The 24563-nt window shown below is 34.4% G+C and overlaps 1 protein-coding gene across 1 annotated transcript in view; it reads left to right on the top strand.

The window, feature by feature from the left end:
- RYR3 (ryanodine receptor 3) overlaps positions 1-24563 on the top strand; it is a 194282-nt gene that overhangs the window by 10755 nt on the left and 158964 nt on the right. Inside the window, exons 4-11 of the mRNA XM_010574283.1 lie at positions 2863-2937; positions 3912-3990; positions 7461-7573; positions 8019-8118; positions 11196-11289; positions 16539-16613; positions 17191-17347; positions 23487-23660. Coding sequence (XP_010572585.1) covers positions 2863-2937; positions 3912-3990; positions 7461-7573; positions 8019-8118; positions 11196-11289; positions 16539-16613; positions 17191-17347; positions 23487-23660 — 867 coding nt within the window. The remainder of the gene's footprint in view (positions 1-2862; positions 2938-3911; positions 3991-7460; positions 7574-8018; positions 8119-11195; positions 11290-16538; positions 16614-17190; positions 17348-23486; positions 23661-24563) is intronic.

The following is a 24563-nucleotide window of genomic DNA, read 5'->3' as shown; positions in this document are numbered from 1 at the left end:
GTCATAACTACCGGTCGAGTTAAATATTTTGTATTATGAGACACTACCTTTGGCACCATGAAAGCAAATTGATATGGTAATAACTATTTCTAAACTAGATTTCCGAAAAAGATATTTTTGAGATGAATAGTACCAAATGCTGTCCTTTAATAGTTGTTATATAAGTTGAGAAAAATGACAGCATGAAACGTAGGAATGCCCATCTTAAAATGTTCATTTACATTCTGTTCTCAATACAAAGGCATTGCTAAGAATAGAATTTGGCCTCATATAATTAACATTAATCTTTTATTGGTTTCACCAGTCTATCATTCCATTGAATGGTTTGCTTTCCATACTAAATTTAGTTTGGAATAGAGTTGTGCTGTTAGTTTCAGATTTTTCTAGAGGAAGAACATAGCTTATTTGATATTTTTTTTTTTTTTTTTAGATGAGTCAGCCTTAAAATTACAAGTGATTCACTTAAAAGCTTTCAGTAAAAAATAGCATGAGGTGTTTTATTGCTTGTTCTCAATATACATATATAAGTTACAAATTGGCTACGTGTAATTTTCTTCTGACAACTTTTCTGTAATTATAGTTGATTTTGCTGTTAAGGTTTTCCTTGTTCGTTAAAAAAAAAGTTGTAATTTATAAAACAATTATTATATACACTGTTACATGGCGTTTTTCTGTTTTTCTTCCCCAAGCAGTGATAAGTTCCTCTGGGTTATATTATTAAAACCATTTTTTATGGATGACATATTTTGGAGGAGTTCTTAGAATTTTTTTGTTCATTGTTTCTGATCAGCCTTCTATAATGATACCTGAAAGTATGCTGTGTTCTCTGAATGACCAGTGAAAACTATTCTATATTTGTCTCCAGTTTTTTCCATTTTTTTATATAGATCCAAAAATCATTATCCAGGAGTTTGTGGTGGTTTGTTTTTTTTTTTGTGTTGGTTTTTTTTTTTTTTTTTAAACTTTGCTACTGGGTATACTGAGAAATTTTACATAATTATATGGATCATATTGTGAAAGAGATTATACATGGTATCCATATAATTCTAAGAAATTTCTCAATAAAATCTACTACATAAAATTACATAAGACTCTCTACTATCTATTAACAGCATTAAGTTCCAGCATATGCAGGTCCCAAATCCCTATTTGTTAATGTCTTTGTTATTAGCTAGAAAAATAGAAGCAGGATTTTTATTTTATTGCAGTTGCAATAAAAGACCTCTGCTGAATTGCTTTTAGATTTTTATTCTTTCTGTTTGGAAAAATAAAATTTCTTTTTTAATCCTTTGAATTAGTATTAAGTATTCTTTATGTCGAGCTACAGAATGTAGTAGTTTCCTCAGCTTGATATCTTCTAAGATGGGGTTCTTTACAACACAAGTTGTACATAGCTTGTAAACCTATTGACCTTATTGGTGATTTAACTAATCTATTGTTCATAGAGTGCAAAATCATTTGCCTACACATGTATAACTGTTATTTGAGTTCCGGGAACTACCTCTAATTATCTTGGTCCCTTCCATGTGAATCCAAGGAACAGAACTGACCTTAAAGGCAGTCCTTTCTAGCGATACGTAACGTACTAGAGACGATCCCTGTTCTGAAGTTTTATTTTGGGGAATCATCTGTCATATTTAATGATTGCCTAAATATACCTGAAACAAGAAGACCATAAAGTAAATGCTCTTTTAAATGGAAAAAAACCTCTGTGTGTGTGTGAGAACAGTTTCAAGCAATTACATGAGAAGTTAGTTATTCGTAAATCAGCAATTTCTAGCTTGTTATCAGGATCCTGATGTTAGACCTTTTATTATTACTCAAGACTTACCAGGTGCAAATGTTATGATCTGGACTGAGATAAAAAAGTGAAGTATAATGTTGCCCACCATAGTATAATTAGTATTGAGATTAATGATTATATCCATAATTCTGCAAAATTTGGAGATGACTTTCTTGGGGAAGTGCTTCATACAATCTGGGATCGAGGATCTAAAAAAAAAAATAAATCCAGTTTTGGTGGAGACCACCACAATAAATCAAGAATTTAATTTCCTGGTCATATTATTTATTTAAATTTGAATAGGATTGTTATTTATAAATAACTAGGAAATAAGATAATAGATGCAGATGAGAGAGGCAGACTTGAAAACGTATAAAGCTGTTTGTCTGTTGTTCCATAGGTAACTTGTTAAGATTTTTCCCTTGAAAAATTTTTTTTTTTTTTTTGTGGTCACGAAAAGGAGGTCAAAAGATGTGTGCCAAATTCTCTAAAGGAAATGTATGGAGAACCCAGTTTTGCCTCTCCCTGATCTTGTCGTAAATTTCCATATTCAAAACTTTGCTTTGTTGAAATTATGGATGCAGTTGCTTTAATGAATCTGGTAAATGCTTAAGATAACATTAATCCTAGCAAGTAGATATCCTTAGTATGTGCTTAAACCATTCTGGGCATTAGGTGCATTTTTTCCTCTTTCAAATTTCAGTTTGTGTATGTGTATATATACTTACTTTATTATTATTTTTTTAATGCCTCTGAAAAGTTTATAAGAAAGGTAAGTAGTATCTTATTTAATTGAAAACATTTTTTTGAAAATGCTATGTTTTTACTTTATTATAGTAAAAAATTAGGTCACAATAAGAGCCTTTGATCAAGAACAGTATTTGTTCCCTTGGCAGATATTTGGCTATTGCTGTAGCTGCTTCATTATCGTGATCTTTGCCCAGCATATGCATTTCATAATTTGCTTGAGTATTTGCACTTATTACTTGAACTGTAGTAGCATTTCTTGTTGTTACATAATTCTGATGGTAGTCCACGCAATGCAGTGGAGTTCTGACCTTCTCTGTCATGTTGTGTAGGCAGCTCAAGGGGGTGGTCACAGAACCCTGCTGTATGGCCATGCTATACTACTTCGACATTCGTTTAGTGAAATGGTAAGTGAAAGAGGACTTTCACAGAATGAGTAACATGAAACTCAAATAAATGTCTTTTTATCCAAATAAAAAATAGATAAATTTGGAAGAATGTTCTAAGTTCTCTTCCGCACTAGATAAAAAATTTGAATAGCTTATGGTGTCTCAACACAATGGAAGTGGCCCTTATATTTTAAATTCAGATTCTTCAATCCATTTCACTCAGAAATGTAGCTGAAAAGCTCTTTTAGCCGTGGATTATTTCTGGGTCCTTAAGGAATCCATTCTAATGATAATTCCTTTAGCAAGTTGTTGCTATCGCAAATGAATTTGTTGTGATATGTGTTATTTTTTCTATCCTATTTTATAAAATAAGGTGTTGCTTTTAACATCCCATAGTTCCCAGAGACTATGCCCACAAACATGCTGTCTTCAGGCTACCTTGTATAAATTTTGTGTCACTACATTGTACAACTGGAAAATTTTAACTGTTCAGGATCTTTGACTTATTAGGGCCCATGCAAATATACCTATTAGGAGGTTGAAGTCAAGAAAACATCTTCCCTCCTTTTTCCTGTACTAGAAGATGCTACATTAGTCTTTAAACTCTGGTATTTATGTTTATGAACCATACAAATTGTAGTTGCCTTGGTATACCAGAGTTGCAAGTACGATTACTGCCTTTTGGTATGTTTCCTATGTTTTCATGAAGCAAACTTACTACAAATAAGATGTTTGCCTGTTCTTATCTGATCAACTATGTGAAATTTTGGAAGGCAGGAGCTAAATTACACAGAGAAGTATGTGCTGAAGAGGAAAAGGATTTTGATGTTTTAAAGTCAGGAAGAGCTTGTATACAAATAACATGCTTAACTAATTTTAAAAAAATAAACACAGGCTGATGGTAAGATGGAGTAATATGAATGTATTAATTTGGCATGTGTGTTAATGGATACTGTTGGGTTTTTGTTTTCAATAACTACGCTGTTTTACAGTATTTGACATGTTTAACATCATCAAGATCCCAGACGGATAAACTTGCATTTGATGTGGGACTACGAGAAAATGCAGCAGGTATGGCAAGGAAAATGTCATGCATTTCTGTTTTTAGAAGAGGCATTGAGATTAATGACACTGTAAGCTTATGAATGTTGTGTTTATGTGTTCATTAGAAATAAGATGACAAAGTAAATGCTGACTGTCAATACTGATGACTTAGTGCCTTGCAATTAAACTGAGTTACCACAACTGCAATAAGACTGGTGATAATGGTCAAAGTAAAAAACTTCTGTTGAATAAAATAAATTCGATGCATTTGTCTTCTATTTGTATGGCTTGTCACTTTCAATAGAAATAGAGTACGGGAAAGCCATATATTGGTGCATTCACAATATACATTGTAACCATGCAACAAAAGAAGTATGTAACTTGTAATGCAGGAAAACAGAAAAAAATGTAATTAGCACATTGCTAAAAGAGCTGAAGAAAAATAAAAGCATAAAATGGAGCAATATAGTAGTGGGACAGAGTGGAAGAGATATGACACAAACAAGAAATGACGAGAAAGCTTTAAAATCTAATCAATAGATTTCTGGGAATACTGCCAGTAACAGTGCTGCTAACAGAAATATAGAGAAAAAAAAAAAGTGCTTCCATGAAATCACATATAAATTAGGAGATGCCACTGGGAGCTATGTTAAAGTAATTTAAAAGCAACTCAGCCACAAAGAGCCACAAATAGGTTTATGTGCTGCTGTATACATAGTGTTAAAGGTTACTGAAAATGATGAGTACTCATCAGAAAGTAACAGGTGACCCTATAGTACCCATGCACAGACATATATCTTGAAGGGAAAATCTAAGTACCTATATACACACCTCATTAATGTGAAGCTTCAAATAAAGAAATGCTAGTTGTATTAATATAAAACCTGTGCTTTCTGTTGTTTTGTCATTGTTTTGAAAATAAAAATAAGCTAACTGATGATGGAGAGGCATTGCCAATGTAGCTGTTAAAATGTTTGTGGACTATGGTCTTTGAAAATTTTTTTTCAGGTGACTCTGATTATCTACATGACCTTCTGTTTTGAATGAGTGAAGTTTGTCTTTCAGTTGTTTGTAGCCATACAGAAGATGGTCTCACAGATATCAGCAGCCTATTACTTGATTGTATCTTTGGTTGCTGCCTTAGATGGAGACCATTTTCTTTAGGCATGTTGATTAAAGGAATGTATGTGTTCTCTCTCTCTGAAAATAGTTTCAGTGAAATATGTCTTTATAATTTCATAGTTTTTTTCAGAGTTATTGTGCATGTGCCTGCTTGTGCCCATGAGGTTTTGTAACTAATATCTGTAGTTGTCTCATACTGGTATTTGCTTAACTGTACATATACAAAAAGGCCCTTGTACGTATAGGTATGATATAAAAAGCAACACATAAAACCAATGCTTAGCTGTGTTTCTGCACAGAGGATTTTGATAACTACTGCATGCTTGTAAAACTCATAAACTGAACACCATGATATCACTTCCCTTTGACCTACTCCCCCCGCCCCCGAAACTGTTCTATTGAATCAATTGCAGCTGCAGGAAGTATTTTTTGCCTAGCAGGTATTGAGTGAAAAGCCACTGGATATTTTAAATTATTCCCTTTTAAAGATTTAACACTTTACACTTTTAGGGATGTAACTTTTATTTATTGTTTTCTTTATAATTAGTTTCATAACCTTCAAATTTTAAGGAGGTTTTACATGAAACTTCTTAGTTGACCAAACAGATTTTTGTGCTTTATCTTATGTTACCAATTTTGCCTTTGTTTCATTTTCTCCCACTTTGCATTGCCCAGTAAGAAAGCTGTATTCAACTTGTTTTCTTCAGGGTCTTAACTAAACTAAACTTGTGGTGAATGGGGTGAAATCCAGTTGGCGGCAGGTCACAAGTGGTGTTCCCCAGGGCTTCGTGTTGGGCCCCGTTCTGTTTCATATCTTTATCAATGATTTGGACAAGGGGATCGAGTGCACCCTCAGCAAGTTTGCAGATGACACCAAGCTGGGAGGCAGGGTCGATCTGCTTGAGGGTAGGGAGGCTCTACAGAGAGATCTGGACAGGCTGGATCGATGGGCTGAGGCCAATTGTATGAAGTTCAACAAGGCCAAGTGCCAGGTCCTGCACTTGGGTCACAGCAACCCCATGCAATGCTACAGGCTTGGGGAAGAGAGGCTGGAAAGCTGCCTGGCAGAAGAAGACCTGGGGGTGCTGGTTGACAGCCGGCTGAATACAAGCCAGCAGTGTGCCCAGGTGGCCAAGGTGGCCAACGGCATCCTGGCCTGTATCAGAAATAGTGTGGCCAGCAGGAGCAGGGGAGTGATCATCCCCCTGTACTTGGCACTGGTGAGGCCGCACCTGGAGTACTGTGTTCAGTTTTGGGCCCCTCGCTACAAGAAAGACATTAAGGTGCTGGAGTGTGTCCAGAGAAGGGCAACCAAGTTGGTGAGGGGCCTGGAGCACAAGTCCTATGAGGAGCAGGTGAGGGAACTGGGGCTGTTTAGCCTGGAGAAAAGGAGGCTGAGGGGAGACCTTATCGCTCTCTACAACTACCTGAAAGGAGGTTGTAGTGAGGTGGGTGCCAGTCTCTTCTCCCAAGTAACAAGGGATAGGACAAGAGGAAGTGGCCTCAAGTTGTGCCAGGGGAGGTTTATGTTGGATCTTAGGAAAAATTTCTTCGCTGAAAGGGTTGTCAGACATTGGAATAGGCTGCCCAGGGAAGTGGTGGAGTCACCATCCCTGGAGGTATTCAAAAAGCGTGTAGACGAGGTACTCCATAACATGGTTTAGTGGGCATGGATGATGGTTGGACTCAATGATCTTGAAGGTCTTTTCCAACCTAAATGATTCTATGATTCTAAACCCTGAAGGGTGTGAAATTGTGAAATGAATTGGGTGAGCTACTTGGAACCACGCTGTATGTATGAGTGCAAAGTAATCTGGAATCTTGTATTTAATGTATAGGAAATGTTCTATAGTTGTCAACCTTAGGCTTGGCTATCCTGTAGTCACATGGTCTGTAGTGCTAATGGAATTGCTCCCAGAACTAATATTTGTAGTGTAGCAATATTGTAAAGTTATGGAGTATTTGTTTCAAAATTCTGTATTCTACAACATAAATGCAGCTTAGAGTGGAAACGATACAGAAGATTGTGAATTAAATATGAACATTATGCAAAAGAAGACACAAAAGGTGATAATTAAGACTGAGGTAGCTGTCAGCAATTTACTGGCAGTGAGAGCCTTGAAGGAGGGCAGTTCTGAGCAGTGTTTTGTAAGTGGTTAGTTGCTTTAAAAAAATACATGAGAAATATCAGTTTCAGTGATGACAAAGAAAAAAATTCAAGTGGATTGAAAAGAGGAAAGAGGTGGTTTTAGAAGGTGAATGTTTTATAAGATGCAATTCTTTATTGTGTTATTTCAATGTTGTATAAAGGTATCTGTAAATTTCTTGGGAGTTGTCTGTTTTGTGTACCTTTGTTAAATATCTCTGTCCTTTAGGTGAGGCATGCTGGTGGACAATACACCCTGCTTCTAAACAGAGGTCAGAAGGAGAAAAAGTTCGAATCGGTGATGATCTTATCCTGGTCAGTGTGTCCTCTGAAAGATACCTGGTAGGTTTGTATGTTTAGCAAGTGGACACATGGTGGGAAAAATACAAAGTGCTGTGAGGAGTTGGGGAAAATGGTTGAGATTCTTATGAATGAATTTTTTTCCAATCTAGGAAATAATGCCTGGTTGTAATGCACTTTTTTTCTCAGTGGAAGGTTTTCCTATGCTAGAACAAGACTGTTTCCATGCTTTTATCCTGAGGTGTACTTCAGCATTCTCCATTTTGGGAAGCTTTTATTTCTGTAACTGTGGAAGATTTCTAAGCTGCAGCTGGAGTCTGCTGTTTAGATTTAGAAAAGAGTTCATTTTAAAAGCAAGTGACTACTCATTTTTAAAGAATATTTGTATATTTACTTTATTATGTATTTCTATTTTGTTGCAAAATTAATATACTAAATATTTTTAAGTGCATAAATTTCACTGTTTCCTGTTACTGTTGTCTTTCAGCATCTCTCCATGTCAAATGGAAGTATTCAGGTGGATGCCTCCTTTATGCAGACACTATGGAATGTACATCCTACATGCTCAGGAAGCAATATTACAGAAGGTTTGTAATTTTATTTATTTAGAAAAGTATATGCTTTAGATGACTTTGTATTGCTTTTAATGAAGAGTGAAAATGAAGAAAAAAGCACCTCAGAAAATCAAACCAAGGAGCGTAATGAATATAAAGAAAATTAGCATAGGAGAGAAGAATAACAGAAGGGAAGACGGTGAAATACAGATACATCAGCCAGATTAACTGAAGAAAAGCTATATAACTGCTGTGACTTTAGAATAGCAAAGCATAAAAAGCTGTATGAGAAATGAAGACTGAGAGTGCAACAGATCAGTTTCTTGTCTTCAGTTTAATTTTGGGGAGTAGGAGCTGCAAAATAACTAAAGCCGGTAAACTCCAGATTCTGTATAGGTTTTTCAATCACCCTGTAACAGATATAACAGAAGAGAGATAAAGGTACATGCAAAATGGAAAGCAGGTTTCTTATAATTCCTATTCAGTCTCTTAGATGTGTTTTTTAAGGATATTTGCTCAATATCATTTCTGGATCTCACAGCCATGCTTTCTTATTGTGTCTCTGTAATAGTCAATGAAAATGAGCCCTCTAAATGCACCCTCTTAATCAGCCTTAAATCCCACACTACAGGGTTAGGATTTCTTTCTCGGTACTTGACTGCATTTCACAACCGTGTTTGAGAAGCATTACATTATTCTGTTTGAGAAATGTGTTGTTCTGTAATGAAAGGCTCATCTACTCAGTATTGCTCCTTATTTCAATGCCATACTGTCATTAACACTGTCATAACAAGCATTGTACTTTCCCTCTGCTGTTCTCTGTTCGAAGTGTCAGCCCTCCACATTAGCCAATGGTAAATGTCTTACGTCAGGACCATTTTGTATCACTTGGCCCTAAAACTAATCACGATATAATAATATACAGGCTTATAGGAAAAAATGGAGCTATAAGGGACCTGAAAGAGACATTGCATTTCCCTGGGATCAGCTAGACTAAGTCTTGATAGAACTAGACTACCCTGGTGCTAAAGACTAACAGTCACTAGGCTTATCTGAACTATGGTCAGGTCCTTCTAACCCCGAGTGGTTTAAATCAGCATCTCACAGTGTTTCTGTGCACTGGCCCGTAAGAAGCTTGTCTCAGAGTGTTTGTAGGTTTTCATTTTAAGAGCACATGGGATATGGATTTTCCTTGTGATACTTTCTGATTGCTTTCTGTTGCAAGAAGTGTATTATGCTGGAGCCGTATATATATAAATGGCTGGCTGGTCCCCTGCCATCATGGGTCATAAATAGAATAGAGGTTAACTCTGGAAAAGTCCCTGTGTTCTTAGGTTTCACAGGTGAAACAAAACCAAGCAAACAGAAAAGCCATTGTATAGTAAAATTAAAAACTTGTAACAGATGACAAACGTAATGAGCTACACGGAGAGATCATGGAAGATCAGTGGTATATTTCTGTAATAGTAGGGGTTTGGCAGGTAAATTTCCTAAGTGCTTACAGAATCACAGAGTGGTTGAGGTTGGAAGGAACCTGGTCTAATCCCCTGCTCAAGCAGGACCACCTAGAACAGGTTGCCCAGGACCATGTCAAGGTGGCTTTTGAGTATCTCCAAGGAGTCAGATTCCACAACTTCTCTGGGCAACCTGTGCCAGTGCTCAGGCACCCTCACAGTGAAAAAGTGTTCCCTGATGTTCATATGGACCCTTTTGTGTTTCAGTTTGTGCCCATTGCCTCTGGTCCTGTCACTGGGCACCACTGAAGAGAGCCTGACTCTGTCCTCTTTACATTGATGAGAACCCCCCAGAGCCTTCTCTTCTCTAGCTCAAACAGTCCCTTGTTCTCTCAGCCTTTTCTCATGTGTGAGATGCACCAGTCTCTTAATCATCTTGGTGGCCCTTTGCTGTACTTGGAACTGTTGTACTGTGTAGCTCAGAATTGGACACGTAATCCAAAATCGCATAATCAAAGAAGAAAAAAAAAAAAAGAAGTTAGGGTAGGGTAAGCAAAGAAGTAGGTTTTCTGTGTGTCAGTTTTTTCCCAACCACTTAGGCTTAGGTTTAGCTGTATATACACTTCTCAGAATGGTTTACATGAGGGGTGATCATATGTCAAAAGACTTAGCAGCCATGCTCAAGTTGAATGGACAGACTGAGAAAGTAGGATTTACTGAGTCTAAAATTGGACTGGAAGTCAGACAACATACTTTTTGTGATGTTTGAAGTACTTTGATGGAATGTAAATCTCAGGAAAGTTGGGTTGTGTTGGTTTTTTTTGTTGTTCTTTCTTCATTCTTTCTTTGCTTTCACCTTTGTATTAATTTGCAATGGGATAGGTGCCAGTTACTGTTGTCCTAATTTACAAATTTATATTGAATCAGCCACACAGTATGAAAGTTTCCTTCTACCCTTCCTCCTTTATGTGTGTTTGTTCTTTTAAAAGGCATTAATTTCACTTACAAGGTCAGAACAGTTTGGACTGAGGGTCTGATGAATCACTCTCATCCTACACCATTTTTTTTTCTTTTTTTCTTTGAGGCAAAGTGCCTGGTTTTGACCTGTAGTCTTTGTGTTAAATGGGTTGGAAAGTTAGCTTCTATTAGACTTAATCTTCAGAACTGCTAAGTATTTTTCTGTCCTCTGTCTCCTGCTGCTGCTGTGCAATTTTGATTTTGACACAAATTATAAATGTCAGAACAAACTGATGAATTCATGAAATTATTTTGTATTGAGAAATTGTATTAAGGGCAGGGAAGCTGTGGTATTATATATTTGATTTGGCTTTTACCTAAAGCATTCAATTTTCATAACAGTAATTATTGTAAAAGTTTTTATTTTCCTTTTCTGTCCCAGAATCCTAATTCGATTTTTAAAGGTTAAGCGATTGCTTCCTTTTTGTCTTCATTTTCAGAAGAAAGACTTTTAACTAAAAAAGATACTAAAAAATAATATGTTGTCATACTAAATTTGTTGTTCTTGTTGAATTGCAGTTATGAGCGAAAACTTGGAAAACAGATTTCACCTAGGTCTTTTGAATGTTTTAAAATTTTTTTGAGGGTGTTATTTTCATATTGTCAATGTTTAAGCTAATGAGTAAATATCTTCTACAGGATATCTTCTTGGTGGGCATGTAGTACGTTTGTTCCATGGCCATGATGAATGTTTGACAATTCCATCTACAGATCAGAATGATTCACAGCAGAAGTAAGTGGTGGTGCATTTTTATACATTTCCTTCTCTCAAAAAAGAAATAGATTGTTGGTTGTCAGTTTAATCTGAGGTTAGATAGGTTAGACACTCTTTACAGCAATCTTTAATTAGGCAGTGACATTGTTACAAGAAGTTGAGAGTACTAAGTAGAAAATCAGTCATGAGTTCTTTTATTGCTGAAATTCAAGTAGTTGATTTCCACTGATATTTCCAGCCTGTTTTGTTGTTTGTCTTTAATGTGTATTACTATAAGCAGAGGTAAGCAAGCATTAGCAGGGAAGATGGTAATTTAAAAAAAAAAAATCTCTGAAAGTTTGGCCTCTACAATGACTTTTATATTTTATATATTTTGCACCTTTTTGCAAGTTCTTGCTCTCTCAAATTTGATTAATATGTTAAGAGAACTAAATTATATTAGCTAAATCAATTTGTATTAAACTTAAATCTACAGTTGTTATATATTATGTTGATTTATTATTTGAATTTAACTTTGCATTTTGCTGATAATCAAAAGCACAGCAAGCTAATAATTTTGATACACAAAAACCCCAGTATTAAAAATCATATTCAACAAATAAGGTCTCTATACCCACTGTGGCAAATACCACAAGTAACATTCAGTTATGTCAAGTAAACTTTTTAGTTCTAAATTTTCCATTTTTACATTTCTGTGTAGTAAAAAAAGTCTCCAAAAGACTCCAAAAGAAAACCCAAACTGAATGTCAGAAAACTTCGCTTGATTAATTTTTCAATTGCTGTTTTCTTTGTATCTTTTTTTTCTGTACACATACGAAGTTTGCACTGAGTGTGGGAATGTGCACACCTAGTATAAAAATACTAGCAAAAGTATTAGGATCTAAATACCTTGTGTGGAACAGATGTCATATTCAGACTAATTTTGTAAACAACCAGTCTTAATAAGGTTAGAATAGGTGTCGAGCCTTTTCAGTATGTTTAGAAATGCTGTACGTTGCTATTGCTGTTACTTACCTAGAAGTCAGTTATAGTTAAAACCGAAAATAATTGTGGAGTCCTATTGCCCTGTATGTTCCTCCTCTTAATATGTGTTTGGTGTGTTTTGTTACCGACTTAAGCTCTGCTGCCATTTTTTTATAACTACATAAATAAAAGGGTAAAATTAAAAAATGTTTTTTCTTCTGAATGAAAGCTATGTATTTATATTCCCAAAATAGAGGAATAATGTGAATGCTATAATGAACATTTTCAAATGTGTAATAGTGATACAATGTGCTAAGATTGATGATTTGGAGTTGTCCTATCTTTTGGATTTGTGAGCTGCATGATAGACATAAGGCCAAGTTTGTGCTGTGTTGTAGTTGTAGGAATCATGTTTTTACATTATACAAAACAAAATGAAAACATGGAAAAAAAACAAATAGCAGTAGGAATGGTAGAAAGAGCTGTAGAAAATGGTTGTGTTTATTTCCATCTCTGTTTAATCTGTTCTATGCATTCCATTAGGACTATAAAATAATACAAGTTAGACAAGAGTGATAATTTCTCTTTTCATAGAACAGACATTTGATTTTCTGAAGGTTTCTGTAGAGAATGCTCCTTAACAATTCACACAGTGACTATTCTTTGCCACGAATCTTAAGGTCTTTTATTACAGGCCAAGTGAAAACACAGGGGATAGACTTATTGAACATCAAAAAAGGCAGGCTTGGCAAAAACTCAGAATAAAATGGATGGTTGGTTGGATAGATGGATGGAGTCAAGGAGAGGATGAAGAAATGGTTATGTGGATGCTGTTGTGAAAAAGCAGCAGTTCTCTCTTACTTGCAGTTTTGTTACTGTAGGAGCAGATCACTAACACTAGTACAGTGTTGCATATAGAAAAAGCTGGAAAAGGGTTAGAGAATTTAAGTAGTATAGGAATTTAAGAAGTGTAAAAGGTGAACACAGACATATCTATGGTATTCCTTCAGTGAAGGAATGGGTGAGTTGGGCCAAGGAGAAATGAAGGAGGTCAAAGAGAATGGAAGTGAATTATTAGTTTTGAGCTTAGCTAGGAAGAGGTCATTAGTGTCTGCCAAAAGTGACATCAGTAAGGTGAATGGGACCAAAGAGAATATAAGATGAAAATGGAAAAGAAAAGCTCCAGACAGTTACCATGTATTCAGTATATTCATAGAATCATAGAACAGTCCAGGTTGGAAGGGACCTTAAAAGATTATATTCATAGAGTCTGTAAATGAAGATGAGTTGACTGCTAGGTTTTTTTGTTGTCATTTTGTATTTTGATTCTAGAGTATCAAAAACATTATTACAAAAGACAAAATGTGTAGGAAATGCTACTACCTTTACTTGTGAGGAATATAGATTCTTACTTTTATGGTGAACTATCATTTCAAAATTTTTGAAATCACATGTGTGTTCTTAAATGTGACTCCTAAATAGTGTACAGGTGTAGATCTACAAGTCCATCATCTTATAAAGATACTGGATGCAAACATTTTGTCACATGCCAGTATACTACATGTTAATATACAGATTCTTCCTGGAATGTATTGGTGTTGATCGAGAAGCAGGGTGTCATAGAAATTAAAACCTTAAGTGTTCTCAATAGAAGAAAAGTTCTAGGAACACTTGCTCAGATAAGAAAAACACAACTTTCATTTCACAATTTGAGTTCCGGGTCCCATAGTTGCACGAGAACAATGCGAAACAGATTTATTTATTTTCTTTCCTGTTAACTGTTGAACAAGGAAAAGAATTTGACAATCTAAAAAGCCACTTAAAATTCTGCATTTCAAAACGCTACTTTAATTCAGAACAGACTGTATAACAGTTAGGTTGTGACATTTTTATGTATGTGTGCAGCATTCAGTCAAGTTTACCAAAGCAGAAAGGCAGATTTTAAATCCTCTTGCTGCATGTTTTTTCAGATACATAAGTACAATAGAAGGTCCGGCTCCTATGCATGCTAGGGTGGATTAGTCTTCTTCACAGCAATACATGTAACAAAGATTTTCATCTCTCCGTAATCATTCATGTCTTGTCATCCAAGCACCAGAATTTTTATAACCTTTCTCATATATAATGGATACAGGAAATAAAATGGATGATAGGAAAGGGTCTGAAACTCAGGATAAATAGAACTTGTTGTTGTTGTTTTTCTTTAAAAATAGAAGCCTTTCTCTGCTGTACTGCTAGATTTTTTTTGTCTGTTTTTAGTGAGGTGTAAACAAAATCCTTTCTTAAGAACAAAATTACAGTTTGAACTTTTTTTTTTTGTACCCTAATCACATTTTGAGACAGTAATTTTTCATTCTGCATTATTCTGTGTTTTTCAGTTTGACTGTCTTTATGGTTTGGGGTCAGTTCCTGTTATCTTAATTAAATAAGGAACAGTGGAACTGGTTTCTTCATCTTTCTTCACCCTTTCTTTCATCTAGGAAGAGGAAGAACAGGTTATAAGAATTACCATTCTTACCTATGACAAAGCTACAACAGAATTTATCATTAGAAATTGATGAAAACATTTAGGAATAAACATGAATCGAATAATCTTGCTGAAAGATTCAATCAACCTCTCCTTTAGGTATCAATAAAAAAATATGTGAACAGAAAGAACCACTGCCATAAAAGTTGAGAAATACAAAAAAGGCTGTCTGCTTATATTGCTCTAAGAAAAATTAAAGAACCCAACAAACATTTGGAAGTTTGCCGTGCTTTTGAAAAGAAGCTAGTGAATCAGTGTGTTTTGTATCTAGAACAATTTTGCTTGTATATCTGAAACCTTCCCTCATGCTCAAATTATGAAGGAATGTACTGCAGAGTATTACAATTATTAAGAATATGATTTTCTTATTGGTGTCTGCCTGGGCGACTCAGTTTCTGAACACGCTCACAGTTCACACAGATGTTGTCATGTAACTCTTTCAAGTGAAAAGGTATGCATAACAGAAAAGTAATTGTGTCATCCTCTTGTACTATTTTGCTGTGTGAACAGATTTCTGCTCAGTTAGAGCGTCCACTGAGCATTTACTACCAGTAACAGAAAATGTCAATTTATTGTATAATGATGGTGCAATAAACCCTTACATAGTACCGTATGGAGGACAGCTTGGGAGTCACATTGTGAACAGTCTAATACAGTTTCCCAATAGTAGTAATGCTGCAGATAGTAGCCTAAAAATGTGTAAAAGAAATTAAATTTACTCAGTTAAGAGATTCTTAAAATATTTGAAAATAAATAAGGTGCACATCAAACCTCCCAAATTATTATTATAACTAAATAAAGTATTTCATTAGAAGTTTATTATTTCCTAGTTTTTTACTGTTGCAGAATGTAACAAATACAATTATAATTTTAATAATATTTTTAAATAATTAATAAAACTATTATTTTTTTAAAAAGGTTCTATATATCCTGAGTTTCAGACTAAGACCTTTCCTATTATCAATGGTATTTCCTATATCCATTGTATATGAGAAAAGTTATACAAATTCTGGTGCTTAGATGACAAGACTTAAATGATTACTGAAAGATGAAAAACCTTCTTGCATGTATTCCTGTGAACAGGACTAATCCACCATAGTTTGTATTTCATTATTGAGTAGAATGTGAGTTTCAGCATCAAAACATGTCAGTAACCCCTGGCCAGTAATTCAAGAAAACTAGATTATATTGAAGGCTGAATCCCTTCACTTCCTGTTATTTATTTCTCTGAGTTTCCTAAAACTAATGTATAATTTTATCTGTATTATCTGTTTTGTAAGGATTATAATAAAAAATCTTGGTTTTATCACCACCATTTTTGTCTTTTAATAAGAATGTTAGAAGTAATTCTAGGAATGAAGTCTCTGATGTCATATTCATGCAGATAATTGTTAATGTATGCAAATGTGTATACTTATTTTAATATTTTGTTTATATGTATTTAAGAGCATTAGTAATTTAGATTAATGTCTTGGCAGCTGTATGAATTACGTATTTCTATGACTGATTAAGTAACAGCAAAAGTTTCGCAGGCACTTTGAAAGCAAAGTACTCTCAACTCATGAGAGAGAATAGCTTAATGGAAGTAGCCTAGTTAACCTGGGACATTCGGATTGTGTATCGTGCTCTCACTGATGAGTAGGAATCTTCTGTCCATTCAACTCCATCTGTTTAGCTGGGGAGAAGAAAGTCCTAGACATTTTGCAGAGGAATAAGTTATAAATACTGTGTAGCACAAATAAACACAAGAGGATGATCTTCTGAATCTTTTCTGTAGGAAAGTACTTTATGAAACCGGAGGAGCTGGTGTTCGAGCAAGGTCTTTGTGGAGAGTAGAACCCCTTCGAATAAGGTACTGATGGTTTTTGAACTTTTTTGTTAGCAACTGTTATATTAACAGGAATTTGATTGTTACAAATCCTTAAGGCAGAACATGAGTAATATTTGTCCTGCTATATCATATATGTTAGTATGTTCATTGTCAATAATAAAAAGTAATCTAACATGATATAATCATACAGGGAATGTCAGTATTTGAAGACTACTTTTTTTTTTTTTGTCTGGTCTGTGTCCCATATCAAAAATAGTGTTGCCTTTGAGGTATGTCTGCTTGAGACATTGCTTCTGTCCAAAAGTAAAATGCTTTCTTAGTTTTCTCTTGGAATTTTAGAAGTATGGGTGGAAATCAGAACAGTCATATCCCTCATGGGTGTTTTGTTTGGTTTGTGGTGGGGTTTTTTTGTTTGGTTTTTTTTTTTTTTTAGACTCTGTCTCCCTCCTAGGTGATTAGTTATCTGTTAACTTGTTGCAATCAAAAGCCAAAAGGAATATATATAGCAAACTCTATTTTCTGATTGTCTTTTAAAGCCCCAAATAGAAATATTAGTTTTGCTTACTTCATAAATTATTTTTTGATGTCTCATGTTTAGCTGGAGTGGAAGTAACATCAGATGGGGACAGCCTTTCCGTCTTCGGCATATTACAACAGGAAAGTACTTGGCTCTGAATGAAGATGAAGGACTTGTAATGTTAGACAGAGAAAAGTCGGACACAACATCTACTGCCTTTTGTTTTAGAGCATCAAAGGTAAATAACATCAATGCAAATTTGTCTTAAATGTGGAGCACTCGAATACTAGATCTGAGTTGGTTCAATGACTTTATAAATTACTTGTAATTTCTAAATTGAAGCAATTGACAGGGATTATGCATTTAAATACAAAGGTAAATAGCCTGAGTTGAGAGTAACAAAAGTTTCCTTGAGGAAAAATAGAGATGATGAATAAATTTTAGAGTAAAACTAAACTGTTAACAGGTTAAAAAAACAAGATTGAAAACTAATACAATGCAAGACACAGTGGTTTAATCATTATAGAATCATTTTAGTTGGACAGAATCTCATTAGAATGTTACTTGTTCCAGCTCTATATGTCATAATTGAAGTCAGCTGAATTCAGTTCAGTTGGGGAAAATTCTGCCCTTGCTATTCTTTAGGCAGTGTGTTGATAGGTGAATTGCAAGGAAAGTGTAGTCAGTGATTTCTAAACCATATGTTTTCAAATAGTGCTCTTTAGTGAGCTGCTAATTACATGTTACTAGCTTTTTGATTGTTTCCAGCTGAGAAAAACAGTAGACGTGAGAGAGAATGAAGAATGATTATGGAGGTAGGCAAAATTAACAACTTTCTTCCAGAAAGTGAAAGGTTTTTACACCAAAGATGATGACAATTTTTTATGTGCTTTCATGATAATACTTATAAATAGTTTCAATATCTGCTACAGTAGAGTTTTTTATTAAGTATGAGAAGTTAAATGTTCCATGTAATTCTGAATGCTGTATGGTCCCACAAGAGCAGTGAAAAAGAATCTTTAAAGTTAGATATATACTAGATAAAAGCTAGCATTAAGGGTCTTGACAGATGCTAGACTTTTGTTAGTATAATAAGCAAATAATTCTTTTTAGCATGTTTAAAATAACAATGGTTATTTTATTAGTGTGACTGCATACACTATGCTGAGAATTTCTTTTTAACCAATCAAAATAATTGAAAAAACTGTCAGGAAACTTACTTAGATTGTTAGATGTTCACCAGATAGTTTTTGGTTCTTTCTTCAGTGTAAAGGCTATGCAGTGTAGATTGTATGTACGATGTTGTGCAGGTGCATTTATTTCGGCTGTAATTTTTTCCCATTTTTTTCAAATCACGGCACCCTGGTAAGGATGGTGAGTATGCCAGAAATGTCACAGTTACTGGTTTAATATTGCGTTCAAATTCCTATAACGTACTCACTGACTAATTGGGCATCGGCTGTCCTGCAATTTCTTAATATTTTAATCTATGCATATAAATGTATAAATTTTAAGTATATTAATTTTATGTTTATGTATGCATACTCATAAAATAAATAATTTCTGTTACACTGAATAAACATAGCCTAATTTCTCACTTTTTGTTGAGGGGTGCCTCAAAGACACATTAGTGACATTTTTTACAATCCCCAAAATGACTAAGGTGAAGTACAGTAGTAATTAATTATGCTGAAGTCTGTAGTGACTGTGTAATGCATTCATGCCTTCTGCTGTGTTTGTACATAATATGGTTGTTAACGTACATTTTTATATGAAGTACAGGCTCAGTGTCTCATCATCCTAGGATTTGTGCTGTCCTATATAGAAAAGTATATTTTAACCTCACAATAGCTTATAAATTTGCTTTTGCCTGTGCCAGGAATAAGAATAGTTGTTTATTGTCTGGGCAATTGAGAGCTGCACTGGCCCATGGGTAGAGACATTATTGTTTCCAAAGGTGAGGGGAACAAGCAGTGATAACTCTTCCTGAAGAAAGAAAGGTGAGGTTTTGGAAGCAAATAAACCCCCAAAATTGATCTGGACTGTAAGAATGAAAGGACTCTTGAAGCTAAATGCTGATTTCATACAGATTGAAGGGAAAAAGAACTGTAGAACTAATAGTTAGGCTAGATATATGCGAGTGTGATTATCTTAATTTCTGCACATATGTGTTTGTAAACCTTTGTTTTGTCTTGTTCATTTTCTCAGTGATGAAATATTTTCACTTGCCTGGACCTTAATATGGCAGGAGTTAAGGGAAATTTCAAGACAACTGTCTAATACCTTCCTATCCAGCTGTGTACAGATCCTTAAAAATAGGGTGCTGGAATACCTGGCTGTTTACAACACTTCTGTCCTTTAGACTCATAGAATAATTCTGATTGGAAAGGACCTTGGGAAGGCATCTAGTCCAGCCTTCTGCTCCAGGTGGGGTCAACACCGAATTCACACCAGATTGCTCTAGAATATATATTGCTGTGGAGTATCCAAAAGGAAATAAAACATTTCTCCATTGAGGTATTCTTTCCAGTTTGGAAGCCAGCAAAACGGTTTTTGTGGAAAAAAGAGATTATCTTTGCTGGTAGGCAGAGCTATGAGGAGTATACCAAATCCCCAAGGCTTCCAGGAGCCTGTAACACATGACTTAAAGTCTTATTTTTCCAACAGTTGTTATAGAGATCCTCTTGTTGGAAAAGCACAGCTTCATCTTCAGTATTGTTACATACCACTTCAGCAGTCTTGCGTGTTCCTTGCTTTTCAAAACCTGTGATTGCATTCACAATGTATTTATTTCCACTGTTTTGTTTCCTTTTGCTGTGTAACACTGGAAATCGAAACAGATATTTTAAATTATAAAATTCAAATTAGAGTTTTCCTTAATATGTCCTTACATAAATAAGAATAGAAGGGAGCTTTAAAAAAAGTGAAAGAATATGCTGAAGAACTTTATGGTGCTGATTTCAATGAAAGCAGCATATGCAATATATGTCTGTTTACTGCAAATTACTGCAAACGAAGCTTACAAGCATCAGAAATTGATGGTAACGCCCCAAAATTATGCCTTTTGTTAGGTTTAATATGGAGCTTACTTTGTCAAAAGTTTTGAAATGTCAGCCCTTATATTTTAAGGCAACAGTTTGTAATGCCTTGTGACCACATAGACACCAGTTTCCCTACAGCAGATGGAATCCTGTTTTGAAATGGGATGTTCTCATTCCAGCGCAGTACTTGGCTCAGTATACTCTGCTGAGCAGAATCTTGGTTCTGCTTATAAATTTCTTTGAGAATAAACACACTGAAGAACAAGAGCTTATTTAAAAATATCTGTTTATTTAATAATTGTTGTGGCCCAGAATTAATGTTTGAGATTTCATATTTTATTTTCATGACGATTTATTTCAATTGACAATGAAGAAGTTATTGGTGTAGTTTGAGTAAGTAACATTCTGACACATTCAAAAGTCACAGATGACTCATGCAGAAGGATTTGATATCATTTTAATATTACTGCCAGCATGTAGCTATCTTAGGGGCTCAACATGGCATTAGGATGTCGTAATAGTTTAGTAGTAATCATAAAGTTTAATTTGTTTTTGGAATAAGATGATAGATATTTCAGAGTCCTTTACCTACAATTGTCTCTAAAAGTTCCAAGTGTTTATTTGTAAGTTCATATTTTACAATTGTCATTTCCCAGTAAGTACTGCATTTCAAATACAGTATAAAGCTATTTTTTTTCTACTTATTTTATATGGGAGGAGTAAGTAGAAGGTAAAATTAAAATCGCCTTTTTTTTTTTCATGCCTACTGGGGTGTAGAGATGTATACAGCAAAGTATAGAGAGTACAGTAAGCCCACTAGCAAGATAGGTAAGCTCAGTGTATCAGTCCTCTGCTCTTACATTTGTGGAACTTCTATCATTTTCTTTTGTAAAATTGGGGAAGCCTGTGGCAGTACTTTTAATGCAATAACAGTGTGCAACACCAAAAGGTGCAATTTTAATCAGCTGCGTAGGTTAGATTTAGTAAGAGTTCAGCAGTCAGGTTGTCTTACCATTCTTAGGGGTAGGTAAACACGCCCTTAAGATAGCAAGAGTTTTTTCCGTACTGTGTTTTTACAAAACAACTGTTGAAAAATAGTTGTAAAGGCAGCTCGGTTTACTTGTCCTGTTCACACTGCCATTCCTTACTTTCCTTCTATCACGCTGGAATCTGATTCTATGAATTCTCTCATTTTCTAAATCTTGCCCTTCTTCTAGTATATTAAATATCTTGTGAAAATTGCATCTTTGACAGCTTTGTCCTCAAGTTCCTTTGTTCATTCCTTATTTCTTTTATTTTTTGTTACTGTTATTTTTCCTTTGCCATCTTCCTGACCCATGATGTGATTCGTTTTCTTCGTCTTGATTCATTCATGTCCTGAGGGAGTTAAACTGAGAATAGGTTGTGAAGAGAGGATTTTGAAGGAGAAAGTGTTTGGATATTTTGCTGCTAAGATATGTACAAATGTCTAGATAAGAGATATATTTTTTTCCCTTCTCCTCTGATAATCTTTATCTGACTATACTTTTCAGCTGTTAGAAAATACACCCTCTCTTTGCACACTGCTCTCAAATGACTTGGCTGAAATCCTAGAGAAACTGGACAGAGCACAAAGAGCAAAACATCATGAAGAGGAATTTATGCTGTATTGCTTAAAGTGAGAACAGCCTTCAGGCCCCCTAAATCATTCTAAAGCTTTATTTCTGAAATTTCAAAAATCTTGGTTTTTCTTTGTTTAGTGTTGTCAGAAAAGATCAGTATCGCTCAATTTTTTTTAGAACAGTAACTTAATTAGGATCACTTGTTACTACATTATGATTTCTTTCACTGAAATTTTCATTGATGCCTGATTCTTGACTCAGATTTAATATTTGAGAAAAATGTTTTAATCTTCAGGGTGCTATGTAAAGCCAAATAATTAATTGCTACTTTATTGTATTTTTCATTTAATGGCCTCACCGTAAATGTGTATTGAATGAGTTCATCTTTATCTGTATGTGATAGTACAGTCCGCATAAATATGATGTGACATGATTTCCCCATAGTCTTGATACTGTAATGGTATCCCCAAGGAATGTCTTGTAATTTCATTCTACTTCATCTTGGCATTATAATGCTATCTGTTTCAACTAATGTTATTGTTGAAATGTGACAGCTAAATTCCTTATAAATGAAAGTAGATTAGCATAGCTAAAATAGAGCTTCTTTTTACTCCACAGATGTTGCACATTCAGTAAACTGAAATAAGAACCTGTTACACATATAATAATTTAAACTGTGTATCAATGTCTAACATATTTTGTTTACTTAGCAACAAATGAGCAACTATGTACGCTTAAGGTTAAGTCCATCAGCAGTTGAAATCATAGAAAAATAATATAATCTAATTATTCTATTTACTTAGAGGTTTTTGTTTAATCATACACATGCACATGCATCCATAATTTGCTATTACAGAATTTGCTGCGTAATTCTGTTCTTATTCCTGAATTCACTTTTGAAAGCAAAACTATTTTATTTTAAAGAAAAAGCTACTTGCTGTTGTGCTGGAGATTTAAAATCCTCTGGTTGTGAATGAAGACTAATGGGATTAAGAAGTAGGTGGGGCTTAAAAATTGCACTGGGTATTCCAGCCAAACATTGAGCAATGTCTTTAAAAGAGATTTGAAAGAATCCAGTTCCTCTTATAAAGAGGATAAATGGAAAAATAAAATAAATGTAAAAAAATAAAGAAATGCAAAACTAAAAGAAATGTAAAAGCCAAATTGTAATTATTTTTAAATTAATATTTTCTTCTTTGCTCGTTGTTGCAATACAGAGGCATTATTCCAAGTGAAGTTTTTATCCGCATCTAGTATTTATAAGCAAAAAATTCTTTAGCATAAAAATATTTTAACTAAATTTCAAAATATGTTTCTGCTCATTTTTCTTTTTCATATTTAAGATAAAATTTGAAAATTTTAGTAATGTAGAGTTCTACAGACTCAACTAAACTGAAACTTTAATTACATCAGTAACTCAGTTATCGATTAGGTTAGGTTAAATATTTAAAGATTTTTTTTTTTAATATATATTTCTTTACATGATAATAGATCTTACCTGATTTTTTCTTGCTTCAATGAAAATGATGCTTCAGATGTAAAATTATTTTTAATTGGACTCTGACTAATTAATTGGATAGAAACAGAAATAATGTGAAATGAAATTTAGTTGCATCTTAACAACAGAAATAGCATAAACCTTGTTCAGTGTTGGAATGTGTTTCAGTGTAGAATTCAATGGTTTATCCAGTTCTAGTATAGAGATTAAATGCCAGCTTTTATTTTATCTTCTTAGGAGCTAAAAGAAAAGCAGGATTCTAGTCTTAAACGTGACATTGATGGAATGGGAGTCCCAGAAATAAAGTACGGTGATTCAATCTGTTTTGTCCAACATGTGGCCAGTGCCTTATGGTTGACTTACAAAGCACAAGATGCTAAATCAGCACGTTTAGGTCCCTTGAAAAGAAAGGTAATGTTTGAATTTTTTTTGTAATTACTTGTAAAATGAATGTTAGTTGCATAACAGTTTGGGTCTGTCCTGGTTTTTGCCATTCTTCCAATGTGGCAATTGTGGGTTTAACTTTTTTGTGCTCGTTTATTGAAAATGACGTGAATGTTTCATTCTAAAAATGAAAACAATAGTGGATATTAACATAACTATGTAACTGAAGAAAAACTTTGCCACTAAGAAATGTATTTAGCTATTTTTCTTGGCCGAAGAAATTATTAATTTGGGCTCAGTTTTTATTTTTGACACTTCGGTGAAATGTGGAAATTCCTGATTTGGGTGGTCAAATCACTTTTTTGAAAATCTATCTTTAACTGTTTAAGGGCGTAAACTTGTAAGTCATCTTACATTCACTGGTGTTTTGGATTTTTGTTTAATTGAGTATATTGTATGAAATGGCAATTGAATTTGTTACGTAAGGAGTTTCTGGGGCCATTTGTTAGGCTTCTTGAGGGATATTAACAAACAATTTCCTGCCAAAATATTAGATGTAATTGTGATGTGGCATCGACAAGGTCTTTCTTTCTCTCAGCCTTATGATCAAAAGGTATGAGTATATTCTTCATTAGTGGCATATGACCTGTTATCTCTTCAAATTATGTTTATATTTCATTCAGAATTAAGGGGTTTAGTACTAGCTTTGCATAACTGCATCATTACCAAATGATTCTTTGATTCTGTATTCATAGATTTTTACAACATGAACCTATTGCTAGAACACACACAAAAAAGGTTCATGACTGAACAGAATTTGGGATTCTTCTTTAATTACTTGTATGTATGTACATTCACAGAAGAATATCCATACACAAGCACTGTAATACAAAAAATGAGGTCTTCAGGACACCCTTGGCACAATCTTAT

This window comes from Haliaeetus leucocephalus, unplaced genomic scaffold, assembly GCF_000737465.1.
Source record: "Haliaeetus leucocephalus isolate CR32 unplaced genomic scaffold, Haliaeetus_leucocephalus-4.0 Scaffold417, whole genome shotgun sequence".
NCBI lineage: Eukaryota > Metazoa > Chordata > Aves > Accipitriformes > Accipitridae > Haliaeetus > Haliaeetus leucocephalus.
This window is presented reverse-complemented; position numbering and strand designations above follow the sequence as displayed.